Source organism: Humulus lupulus, chromosome X (genome assembly GCF_963169125.1).
Source record: "Humulus lupulus chromosome X, drHumLupu1.1, whole genome shotgun sequence".
Taxonomy (NCBI): domain Eukaryota; kingdom Viridiplantae; phylum Streptophyta; class Magnoliopsida; order Rosales; family Cannabaceae; genus Humulus; species Humulus lupulus.
This window is the reverse complement of record NC_084802.1, coordinates 242669716-242682725: the sequence shown is the minus strand read 5'-3', so window position 1 is coordinate 242682725 and position 13010 is coordinate 242669716. Positions and strand designations below refer to the sequence as shown.

The 13010-nt window shown below is 41.4% G+C and overlaps 1 protein-coding gene and 1 non-coding gene across 2 annotated transcripts; one reads left to right on the top strand and one right to left on the bottom strand.

Moving 5' to 3' along the window:
* Positions 1 to 10141: 10141 nt before the first annotated feature.
* LOC133806894 (uncharacterized) lies at positions 10142 to 11152 on the bottom strand. The gene is made up of 2 exons (XM_062244991.1): positions 10666 to 11152; positions 10142 to 10359 (listed from the first exon to the last, which is right to left on the bottom strand). The coding sequence occupies exons 1-2, from the start codon at positions 11150 to 11152 to the stop codon at positions 10142 to 10144; spliced, it is 705 nt and encodes a 234-aa protein (XP_062100975.1).
* Positions 11153 to 12166: 1014 nt separating this feature from the next.
* On the top strand, positions 12167 to 12273 carry LOC133807758 (small nucleolar RNA R71). The gene has a single exon (XR_009879654.1). It is a non-coding gene; the product is annotated as a small nucleolar RNA R71 (small nucleolar RNA).
* The last annotated feature ends 737 nt before the right edge of the window (positions 12274 to 13010 follow it).

The window sequence follows — 13010 nt, the reverse complement described above, 5'->3', positions numbered from 1 at the left end:
AGGCCCTGTAAGTTTTATGCTATGGGATTTGGAACATTATTACCCACTGAGGAGTTGGTGGTTTCCAGGAGGTGGGTTAGGTCTTTACCAGTGATGGTAGATGGTAGGGAATTATCGGTTGACTTGATAGAGTTAGCCATGACTGATTTTGACATGATTTTGGGGATGGATTGGTTAACTAGATATGGAGCAACCATTGATTGTAAGAAGAAGATGGTAACTTTTGAACTTGAGGGTGAGGAACCTTTTGTACTTGTTGGCACTGTGCATGGACCCTGAATGCCTATGATTTCAATATTAAGGGCTAGAGACCTATTACAGAAAGGTTGCATAGGATTCCTAGCTAGTGTGGTGGATACCACGTAGGTCATGCCAGTGGGACCATCAGAGACTAGGTTGGTCTGTGAATTTCTGGACGTGTTTCCAGAAGATCTACCAGGATTGCCGCCGTATAGAGAGATTGACTTTGTTATTGAGTTGGCACCAGGAACAGAGCCAGTGTCTAGGGCACCTTACAGAATGGCCCCAGCTGAGTTGAGGGAACTCAAGGTACAGTTACAGGAGTTGTTGGATCTAGGTTTTATTAGACCCAGTTTCTCACCATGGGGTGCGCCGGTGTTATTTGTGAAGAAGAAGGGCAGTTCGCTAAGGATGTGTATAGACTATAGAGAACTAAATAAGTTGACCATCAAGAACAAGTATCCTCTACCAAGGATAGATGACTTATTTGATCAACTGCAAGGTAAAATGGTATTCTCAAAGATAGATCTTCGATCTGGTTATCACTAGTTGAGAATTAAGGATGAAGACATACTTAAGGCAGCTTTCCGTACTAGATACATGCACTATGAGTTTCTTGTTATGTCATTTGGTTTGACTAACGCTCCGGCAGCTTTTATGGACCTAATGAATAGAGTGTTCAAGGACTATCTAGATCAGTTTGTGATCGTTTTTATTGATGATATCTTGATTTACTCACAGTCAGAGGAGGAGCATGAGCAACATCTCAGGTTAGTCTTGCAGAGACTGAGAGAACACAAGTTATTTGCGAAGTTTAAAAAGTGTGAGTTCTGGTTATTGCAAGTGACATTCTTGGGTCATATTGTTAGTAGAGATGGGATCAAGGTGGACCCATCTAAGATTGAAGCTGTTAAGAATTGGCCAAGGCCAAGGAATGCCTTGGAGATTAGAAGCTTCCTTGGGTTGGCAGGCTATTATAGGAAATTCGTGGAAGGATTCTCCAGAATATCATCTCCATTGAAGGCATTAACACGTAAGAACTAGAATTTTACATGGTCAGATAAATGTGAGAATAACTTCTAGGAGTTGAAGCGACGTTTGATTACTGCTCCAGTCTTGAGTCTTCCGACTAGTCAGGGGAAATTTATGGTTTACTGTGATGCCTCAAGGCAAGGGCTAGGCTGTGTCCTTATGCAGGCAGAGAAGGCGATTGCCTATGCATCACGACAGTTAAAGGATTATGAGCAGAGGTATCCAACTCACGATTTGGAATTGGCCGCAGTGGTCTTTGCATTGAAGGTATGGAGGCATTACCTGTATGGGGAGAAGTGTGAGATATATACAGACCACAAGAGCCTCAAGTACTTCTTTACATAGAAGGATTTGAATATGAGACAGAGGTGGTGGTTGGAACTGGTGAAAGACTATGACTGCGATATTCTCTATCATCCAGGTAAAGCCAATGTGGTGGCTGATGCCCTAAGTCAGAGAGGTCTAGGGCAGTTGTATAGTGTGAGACAGATATCCAAGGAATTAGTAGAGGATATGACCAGATCAGGGATTGAGTTAGTAGTGGGCCAGTTAGCCAACACTACCCTGCAGTCTACTCTCCTAGACAGGATAAAGGAGAGTCAGTTACAAGAGCCACAGTTGGTGAAGGTTAGAGAGGATGTTCTAGCTGGAGCAGCTAGGGATTATCTATATCTGATATGGGCCTGCTAAGATACAAGGGTCGGATTTGTGTTCCGATGGATGTTGTTATTAGACGAGAGATTCTAGATGAATCTCATACCACCCCGTATTCCTTGCTTCCCGGTACCACCAAGATGTATCAAGACTTAAGAACTTTGTATTGGTGGCCGGGGATGAAGGGTGATGTAACTGAATATGTAGCCAAGTGTCTGACGTGTCAGCAGATCAAAGCTGAACATTAGAGACCTGTAGGATTATTACAACCCTTAGACATTCCAGAGTGGAAGTGGGAAGACATCGCAATGGATTTTGTGGTGGGATTGCCTAAGATAGTGGGTCAACATGATTCAGTATGGGTGATAGTGGACAGATACACCAAATCAACTCACTTTTTACCAGTGAGGACAACTTATACTGTTGACCAGTATGCGGATCTCTATGTTAAAGAGATAGTACGTCTTCATGGAGCTCCAAGGTCGATCGTGTCAGATCGAGATCCTACTTTTACTTCCAAGTTCTGGGGAAGTTTGCAGAAGGCAATGGGCACGCAACTAAAGTTCAGTACAACGTATCATCCTTAGACCGATGGTCAGTCTGAGAGGACTATCTAGATACTGGAGGACATGCTGAGAGCATGTGTACTGGATTTTGAGGGGTCTTGGAGTAAGTATTTACCCCTGATAGAGTTTTCCTACAACAACAGCTATCAGGCGACCATAGGAGTGGCTCCTTATGAGATGTTGTATGGTAGGAAGTACAGATCACCTATTCATTGGGATGAGTTGGGTGAGCACAGATACTTGGGTCCTGAGGCAGTTCAGAGGACCAATGAAGCTATAGAAAAGATCAGAGCTCGAATGCTCGCATCGCAAAGTAGACAGAGAAGTTATGCGAATCCAAAGCGTAGGAACGTGGAGTTCTAGGTGGGAGACTATGTCTTCCTTAGAGTCTCACCGTTCAAAGGGGTGAGAAGATTTGGCAAGAAGGGCAAGCTGAGCCCTAGATTCGTAGGACCATTTGAGATCCTGGAAAGGATCGGTCAGGTAGCCTATAGGTTGGCATTACCTCCGGCATTGTCAGCTGTGCACAACGTGTTTCATATCTCGATGCTACGGAAGTATTTTTCTGATGAGACTCATGTGCTGAGTTATGATGATCTGGAGCTGCAGTCAGATTTGTCCTTCGAGGAGCAGCCAGTCCATATATTAGACAGGAAGGACAAGGTCCTGAGGAATGAAGTTATACCTTTGGTGAAGGTATTATGGAGGAACAACAAGGTTGAGGAGGAGACCTGGGAGTTGGAGTCAACTATGTGGGATCAGTATCCCGAGCTGTTCAGGTAAAATTTCGAGGATGAAATTCCTATAAGGAGGGGATAGTTGTAACATCCCAAATTTCCTAATAGGGCTTAGTGCCTGGATTAGGGGGTCGGGAGGCAATAATTGAGATATTATGTGAATTATATTATAATATAATCATGCTTGTATGTTAGAGATATTAAATATGTGTATGTGGGCCCGTTTCTTATAAGAAGGGTATTTTAGTAATTTGACCTGTTTGGGTATAAATGCAAATATGTGTTTGTGTGATTGAGACCACATTATTATGTGGATATATTTGGGTTACTCGGCGAGAGGCGATCTCGACGAGCAAGTTAGTGGGAAAGTCACAACGGGGTCTTAATACTCGGTTCGGGGTGAGCTTACGGGTATTCTAGTAATTTAGTACATTACCGGGAATTAGTAGGTAATGGGAATTTATTGGTAACCGTGTGAGAATATTGGAAGTAGCGGGAATTATAGGATGCAAATTGTGGATAGTGGGATTTAAGGCAAAGGACAAAATTGCCCTTGTCAGCACTTGTTGAATAGGCTAAGGGCAAGGGGAAAATTAGTCAATTCCACTTGGGGTTTAGGACTTGGTTGGCTGAATTATGTTGAGAAGGTTTGAGAAATTATAGGGAATTAAAAAGAAAAGACTTCAGCATCCCTCTCTTTCTCTCTCACGTTCTCTTTATGCTCCATGGGTGTTTGAGTAGTTTTTGGAAAATTGAATAGGAAAGCTTGGGAAATCAAGGTGTTAGGCTTGGGGAAAAATAGAGGCTAGGCTCAAGTGTTTCATCACAGCTGAGGGAAGAATTCTGAACTGAAATTGTGTGGTTAGTTTTGCCGAATATTTAGAGTAAGGATGTCTATGCATGCTTGATAATTGAGAGGCTGGGTTTGGTAAGTTTGATGAGCTTTACTGTGATAATTAGTTGAGTTTTATTGGCGAGAATGAGTATATATGTTGTGGGAATTGAATTGGAGGTGTGGGACGGATTTGGTTAAGTTTTGGCTGGGTTCGGTTGAAGAAAAACCCAAAAATTTCTGGGTTAGTGGGGGTGCGCCGCGACTCTTTTATGGTGAGTCGCGACCTGGGAAGGGAGTTTCGAGCCAGCAGGGCTCGGAGACAGGGGCGGGCCGTGGCGCTTCAGGGGTGTGCCGCGGCGCGCATTGGATTCCAGGGAGGCCGAGCCTCTGGATTTAGAGGCGGGCTGCGGCTCGGGTGTGAGGGGTCGCGGACCTTAAGGGGAATTTTGGCTTAAATGGGATTTTTAGATTGGGAACCTAACCATTTGGGCTCGGGATCGATTCTACTTCCCTGCTAAGTGGAATTCGATGTCCCAAAGGCTAAGAATTGGTCTGGAAGCTTTTATCTACCTGCTGTTGATGGAACTTCCTCATTACGGTTGTGACTAGGTTTTCACTAAAGGCTTGAATCGGGGATCATACTCAAAGGGCCATCGTTAGTAACTCAAATACGGACCAAAGGTAAGAAAACTACACCTGTTATGTGAATGCGTGATTAGGGCTTGGTCAAGGTGATGAACATGATTATAATTATGCTTGTGAATATCAGATTAGGTACATTGTAACGTGCATAATTATGATTATGCTTATGACTGCTATGTGAATGTATTATAATGCATTGTGATTGTTGATAAGTATGCTATATGAAACATGTGACTGTCTGTTATGACTGTGAAGCTTAGTTTATAAACTAGGGTATTATTAGGGTGTTAAGTGGGGATCAACTTATTAGTTGAGAATATGATGGGCTCTAGGAGACTCGCCTTATTAGTTGAGAATCCCAAGGCTTCAACTTATAAGTTGGAGGCACGTGGTGGCTTGACTTATAAGTCAAGGGCTTAAGGAACTTAGTTTATAAGCTAAGATTGGCATAATGCACGTGGAGTGCAAGCCACCATGGCTAGGCCTCCCTGGGAGTGTGACATGCACTTGACTGGCTCGGATGCCAACAATTTGAAAGAAAGTACAACATGCACTTGTGTGACTCTATGGTCTCCAATTGGTTTTGATGAATGTACTGGTTTCAGTTATTACTGTTTGATGGTTGTTTTATTCAGTGAACTGTTGATTATGTTTTCTTGCTGAGTCTTCTGGTTCACAAGTGCTTTGTGGTGCAGGTAAAGGTAAGGAGAAGCTCAACCAGCCATGAGTCGGAGGGCATTAGCAATGGTATGTACATATGCAGTCTGCTCGACCACCACGACCGAGATGCTCAAAGGAACTAGGGTTAAACCCAACTTTTGCCTCCTAGGTCGGCTTATTATGTAATATGAGTATTGTAATTAGTTTTTAAACTGATGTTTTTAGGATCCCATGTAAAGAACTTGTTTTTAACTTTATGGTAATGTTTATGAGATGATCAAAAGTTTTAATATCCAAACCTTAGTGGCTTAATCGCATGTTTAGTCCAAATGACTTGCTAGCAAGTCCAGCATTGGCTTTAAAGCACACCTGGTAATGGACCCTAATTAGCAGGGCGTTACACCAGCCTTAAAAGCACCCCTCAAACCCGCGGCTTATGGCAGCTCCATCTCTTCACCTGAAAAAGAGCGAACAGAGGATTCAGATTCAAGAAGTAATTATTCAAAGTATAATAAACACATTAAAAATAGCAAGAACCCTACTATGATTAGCTCAGTGTTATTGACCGGGCTAGTCACAACCTCTAACTCTTGGATTAATGGAGGTGGGGGAGAATCTAAAATTATGACCTCCTGGGTCCTAGGGGGTTCAGGTCCTTCCTCGGGGATGGACACATCTTCATACTTCCTAAAATCAGGGGCATATGCACCCTGACACAGGGAAGGACATGTCCTATGGTTTGTCCCATACTCTTCAAAAATAGTGGGCCTAAAATTGAGAGTGTTGTCAACCACGATGGTACCTTTGGGGTAGCTGTGGTCATAGTGTACCACCAAATTTTCCACACACTGGAGGAGGGTTATGTTTAGATCTGGATCGGTAGGATGGCGACTAACGAGCTGGTTAGGGTTGAATCGAATTAGTCTATAACTGGCAGCAGCCCAATCTTACTCTCTGTATGGGTATGGGTTACCTTGGCCGAGGGTCGGCTGCTACCCCAGACGTAGCTTGTTCTGGGTCAAGCCCCTGATTATCCCCAAGAGCTCGCCTTTTTCGCACCAACGGTTCCACATATTCCTCCTCTTGGATGTCTTCATCGGCTGGCAAGGCTTCTTGAGGAGGGGGAGCTTGGGGATGATAGTATGAGGAACTTGGGTCCTGAGAGCCAGCGTTTGGACCTTGCTGATAAGGTTTCAGGTCACCATGGTGGCATCATTCACAACCTGACGATAGACTTTCTCCCTCGAAGGAAAACTAGATAAGGTCTCATATTGACCCCAAGGGTCTCAGATCGCCCTGTCCTCGCAAATATAGCTGCATAAGGAAAGAACTCAGTTAGAATAAAAAAATGTGTGAAAGTGATAAAAAGTTCACGTGCTGAATTCATAAAGATAGAAGACTTACGAGGACTGTTGAAGTATCGGTGTTCGCAATTCTTGAACCTGTTTGACATAAATAACAAGTCTTTATAGTCATTTGGGTGGTTTGGGAGGTTGATGGCGGATTTTGAGTTGGGAAAATGAGTGACGTAGTGAAAACTGTCACCTCACCCCTTCTGGCAGGGACTGGCTTTGGGGCAAAAGAACTACATGATGTCTGCCGGAGTGGGGACCTCCCACTAGTGCCTCAGAAACAAATACTTTAACCCTGCCAAAAGTCTGTATGAGTTTGGTGGGAGCTGGAATGGAACCAATTTGACGTAGTTCAAGAAGTCTGCAAAATACTGGTCCAAGGGGAGGAAGGTACCTGCCTTCAGGTGCTCATCACTCCAAGCTCCGTAGTCATCTTGGAAAGGGGCGCAGCTCCGCTCTCCTTCCAGCGCAGGTTGGGCATGGAGGTCTTCAGCTCCTATCTCAATCCCATGACTCAGAAGGATCTTGTTAACTTTCCCTTGAGTTGTGATTCGGGATAATATGTGGTCAGCCTCGAAGAATGCATTGGGGTCGACCATGATTTCCCTCTTCACCACAGGGCTGAAATGAGGGATGGGAGAGTCAGAGGCGACCTGCTTGCCCTTTTCTTTGCTCTGAGCAGAGGAGTTCACAATGTTTTTCTTTGCGGGGGCCATAATTTAGATCGCCTGATGACAAAGTGGCCTATTAGTGGTGACCTAAGATGATTACTAGCTATGGTTGTGGAGGTATGGAAGTCTGAGGGTTTAAGTGGTTTACTTTTGGGATTTGAAAATTTATACGAGCTAAGCTGTGTCCTAGCCTCAATGCGTGGTTCCATGCATGGTCCTAGGCCATGCACTTTGATTTCCTAAAATTCCTTGATACTTCGGGATTCACGTGTCAGACTCGTCAGACCCACTACTTTTCTTTTGAAAGTGGTCTAATGCAAAACTGCTTAAGGAATCGTAACCTTTAAGCTACCTAGGACCAAACCTAAAAGCCCTTTGGCTTATACACCCCAAAAAGCTATTCAAATCGATTTACTAGTAGAGTTTTCTTTGAAAAACCCATAAAATTTGCCTAGTTTTATGAAATCCTTATTTCTAAATAAGCCTGGTATCGTTCATTTAGCCTAAACCGATCCCTTTTTCCTATTTACAAATAGACGTAACCTAAACGACATTGAGCAAATAATGTTTTTCACTGTAAAAAAAAAAACTCACTGGAAAGCAAAGAATGGAAAAATTCAAACCAGGTGAGGAATACTTACAGTTGATATGATCGGTTCAAAGAAAGTGTCGAAACATCCACAAGAAATCCTTGAAAGCTTCTGAGAATCCGAACAGCGATGAAGGGTTTTTGAGAGAAGTTGGAGAAGAAAAAGGGAAATTTTTTATTTGAAAAGGAAACTTTTTGAATGCAAAGGTGGTGAGGGTTCACAGCTGATTACCTTATTTATGCGTAAACTACGAGAATTAATTCAAGCCATCTAATTGGGTTAGCTCGAGATTCAAAGGCCAAGATTAAATGAACCATACGATGACAAAAAGTTGCAGGAAAGTTGTCAAAGTCCTCGAAACCCGAATAGACGCCATTATAGGCAGCCACGTGTCCAATACTCGAGTAGTGGGCAGGCACAATTTTACATGGCAGAAGCCTAAAAGGCCCTACTGTGCATGTCATAAAGTGAAAACATCAAGCACAAGCAGGAGCTTTGGGGGAAAATGTTGTACCCTAAAATTAGCACGAGTTCAATTACTCAGCTCGGGTACAACTGGCTGATGAATATGTGGAAAAATAGCCAAGTAGGATATTTGGTTACCAATGATGTGAGCAGCTCGAGACTTAATCCAGTTCATACACGATGTATAGGTTATTATCAAACTGTCTCTCACGATAACTATTGAGTTCGAGACCTATAATGGCCAGATCCAAATTTTGGCGCTCTAAGCTTAATACGAGCTAAGGTTCATATAGTCTTTGAACACGAGCTAGGGTGAGATATTCAGCTCATGGAAACCTGGATAGAACACATACTGAAGGATGCCAAGAGATTTGGAGGCTCCTTATACGCTCATTAATGCTCAAGCTGTATTGCATATCTACCATTTATTATCCGAGATAGCAGGAGTATATTCTATATTGTTATCAAATCATATCCCAATGTAAATGAGAATAATCTGTATTAAATGTATACCTTATTTATTCACATTGTTACCCAAACCTGATCAGTGTACACTATTACCTTATTCCCAATGAGATATGGCCTAAACTTATCATAAGCGAACACAATGGCCAGGAGCTCATTTTCTGTAGTTGCATAATTAACCTGAGCATCATTCAAAGTACAACTCGCATAATAAATCGTTCTAAACACCTTGTCAATTCGTTGCCCCAACACTGCTCCTACTACATAGTCACTTGGATCACACATTAACTCAAATGGAAATTCCCAATTAGGTGCAACGACCATCGGCGTTGAAGTCACTTTCTCTTTAAGTGCCTTGAAATCATGACGACACTTCTCATCAAATTCAAAAGGTACTCCATTCATTAACAATGTAGATAGGGGTTTTTAAAACTTGGAGAAATCTTTAATGAATCTCCTATAAAACTCCGCATGACCAAGAAAACTTCTCACTCCTTTAACTAAGACCGGAGGTGGTAAATTCTCTATTGTTGATATCTTTGCCCGATCTACCTTAATTCCCTTACTTGAGATCTTATGTCCTAAAACAATTCCTTCATTTACCATAAAGTGGCACTTCTCCTAATTCAAGACTAAGTGTGATTCATCACATCTTTTCAGAACTAGCTTCAAATTGGCCAAACAGTTATCAAAAGAAGAACCATAAAAAAAAAAAAAAAAAAAAAATCATCCATAAAGATCTCAATACCCTTTTCAACCATGTCAGAAAAAATAGCCATCATACACCTTTGGAATGTTGTACGTGCATTACAAAGTCCAAATGACATTCTTCTAAACACAAAAGTACAATACGGGCATGTAAACATGGTCTTCTCTTGATCCTCAGGTGCAATGGAAATTTGGTGGTATCCTAAATACCCATCCAAGAAACAATAATAACTATAGCCCGCCAACCTATCCAACATTTGATCAATAAAAAACAAAGGAAAATGATCTTTTCTAGTGGCCTTATTCAATTTACGGTAATCTAAGCATATCCTCCAACCTGTCACAGTACGAGTCGTAATCAATTCATTATTCTCATTCTTAACAACTGTCATTCCTCCCTTCTTTGGAACTACTTGCACTGGACTCACCCATGCACTATCTGATATTTGGTAAATTACTCCAGCATATAACCACTTAAGAACTTCTTTCTTTACCACTTCCTTCATTGTTGGATTTAATCTTCTCTAAGCATTAATTGTCGGTTTAGCATCATCTTCCATCAAAATTCTATGCATCATAGTCGATGGGCTTATTCCCTTTATGTCAGCTAGAGTCCATCCAATAGCAGTCTTATGAACTCTTAATACCCTTAATAACTTCTCCACCTCTACCTCAGTAAGAGATGTAGATACTATAACTGGAAGGGTTTCCTTTTCTCCAAGATATACATAGCATAAATTCTCTGAAAAAGCATTCAATTATAGAATAGGAGGGTTCTCAATGGACAGTAGTGGTCTCTAAGGCCCTTGACCATGTTCTTCAAACCTGTTCTCTCTCAACAGTCCATATGATTGTATCCAATTCAAATAAATCACTGCCTCCTCACAATCCTCTTCATCTACATTATCGACTATAAGACTCAACTCAAGTGGATCTTCTACTTGCTTCTGACTTGCCACTGCTCCATCTATCACATCGATCGACTAGCAACTGTGACTAGCCTTGGGATAAATCATGGCCTTGAATACATTGAATACTACTTTATCACCTTGTACTCTCAAATGTAATTCTCCTTTTTTCACATCTATTAAAGCTTGCCTAGTTGCTACAAATTGTTTCCCCATAATAATTGAGACATTCTCATCCTCCTCCATATCAAGAACAATAAAATCTGCCAGAAAAATAAACATATCCACCTTTACCAACACATCTTCTATAATACCTCTTGGGTGCTTGACTGATCTATCTACCAGCTGTAATGTCATTGTCGTGGGCCTCGCTTCTCCCAATCCAAGTCTGCGAAATACTGACAATGGCATCAAATTTATACTTGCCCTCAAATCACACAACACATGCTTGCATTCAAACTCCCCAATGGTGCATGGTATAGTAAAACTACCAGGATCTCTTATCTTTTGTTGGAGCATTCTTTGCAAAATAGCACTACACTCTTCAGTCAATGCTGCAGTTTCATATTCTCCCATCTTCCTCTTGTTAGACAGAATCTCCTTCATAAACTTTACATATTTAGGCATCTATTCTAGTGCTTCAGCGAGATAATATGTAGCTTTTTGAACACCTCTAAAAACTTTGCAAAATGTTTATCTAAATTCTGCTTATGAAGTCTCTGTGGATACAGAATCTTTATATGATGCTCAATGCTCACTGGTGGTACCACTTCTTTCTCTGCTAAGCCTTTAGTAACCTTCTCTTCACTATAATTATTCTCTACTATGCCTTGTTCCTTTTTCTCCTGACTCATCTCCTCTCACTGATTTCTCTTTGGGTCCTCGTACTGTGTTCCACTTCTCAAGGTGATGACTTGGCATTGTTCTTTAGGATTCACCTCAGTAGTGCTAGGAAAATTTCTTTGTGCTCTATTTGTCATCAATGTAGCCAACTGCCCTATTTGAGTTTCCAAACTCCTTATAGATGCCCTTGTCTCTGTCATGGATTGGTTCAGTGCATCAAGTTGTGTTTCAGGTTGTTTCATGGGCATTGGCTGTTGTGGTGGTCTATTTTGTGGTTGATAAAAGCCTGATGGAGGTTGTTGATAAGATTGTGGAGTGGGTTGATTATTTTTCCAAGAAAAATTTGGGTGGTTCTTCCAACCTTAATTGTATGACATGGAAAAAGGGTTATTGTTTTGTCTTTGGTAATTTCCTATAGCTTGCACTTCTTCCATGGGCATGTTATTCATATCTAGGATAGAGCATTGCTTTAGTGGATGGCCACTACCACCTGCCTCGCATAAATTCAGTACTTGCATGGCTTGGGATGGAAGATTGGTCTGTTGTAATTGATTTGTTAAAGCTGCCACTTGTGTCGTAAACATGGAAATAACATCCAATTCAATCATACCAACCACCTTCTTTGGCTGTCCCCTTTCAGTTGGCCACTGGTAGTTATTCATTGCCATCTCCTCTAGCAATTCATAAGCTTCATTAGCACTTTTTCTCATGAACGCACCTCCTGCTGCAACATCTATTATGGTACGAGTAGTACCGTTCAACCCATTATAAAAGTTATGGACTAGCATCCACTTCTCTGTACCATGATGTGGGAAATTCCTTAACAACTCTTTAAATCTCTCCCATGCATCATATAACGATTCCCCTTCTGTCTGGTAGAAATTATTAATTTCCCCTCTCAATTTTGCAACTTTTGCTGGAGGGAAAAACTTTGCTAAGAACTTCTGGGATAACTCCTCCCATGTTGTGATTGAATTATCTTGCAGCAAAATTAGCCAACTCTTTGCTCAGTCTCGTAGAGAAAATGGCAATGATCTCAATCTGATTGCATCATCACTTACCCCATTCATCTTAAATGTTGCACATAGCTCAAGGAAATTGGCTATGTCCAAATTAGGATCTTCAGTAGGCAACCCCCCAAATTGAACAGTAGACTACACCATTTGTAGTATTGCTGGCTTGATCTCAAAATTATTCACAATAATAGTGGGGTGTCTGATGCATGAATGCACTCCCGTGACAGTAGGATGTACATAGTCTCTAAGCGTCCTTGGTCCTCGTTCCACTGGGACCTCTACAATATTTGGAATATTATTAATATTAGATACATTGTTTGCTACATTTCCTTGATTCTCAGCCATGGCAAAATCTAGCCTTCTCTTTATCTTTCGATTTTGTCTGCAAGTTCTTTCAATTTCAAGATCTACTGGTATTAATTCATTTTGTCTACTTCGTTGCATATACCAATGATTCCTAAAAACAAAATACATCCACAAACCAAGTACTAAAATAAAAACCAATTTAGAATAAAAATAAACTATATTGATATTAATAATACAGTCCCCGACAACGGCGCCAAAAACTTGTTGTGAAAATTATGTACTACACAAGTATACGTAACCGTAACAAAATAGTAAGTAGA

What these genes read in the sequence shown, in the direction of transcription:
- LOC133806894 (XM_062244991.1), bottom strand. Translation starts at nt 11,152, where the DNA reads ATGCCTAAATATGTAAAGTTTATGAAGGAGATTCTGTCTAACAAGAGG. An exon ending in ATTACATTTGAGAGTACAAG is followed by an intron (nt 10,360 to 10,665) that starts GTGATAAAGTAG and finishes ATGCTTTTTCAG; the next exon opens with AGAATTTATGCTATGTATAT.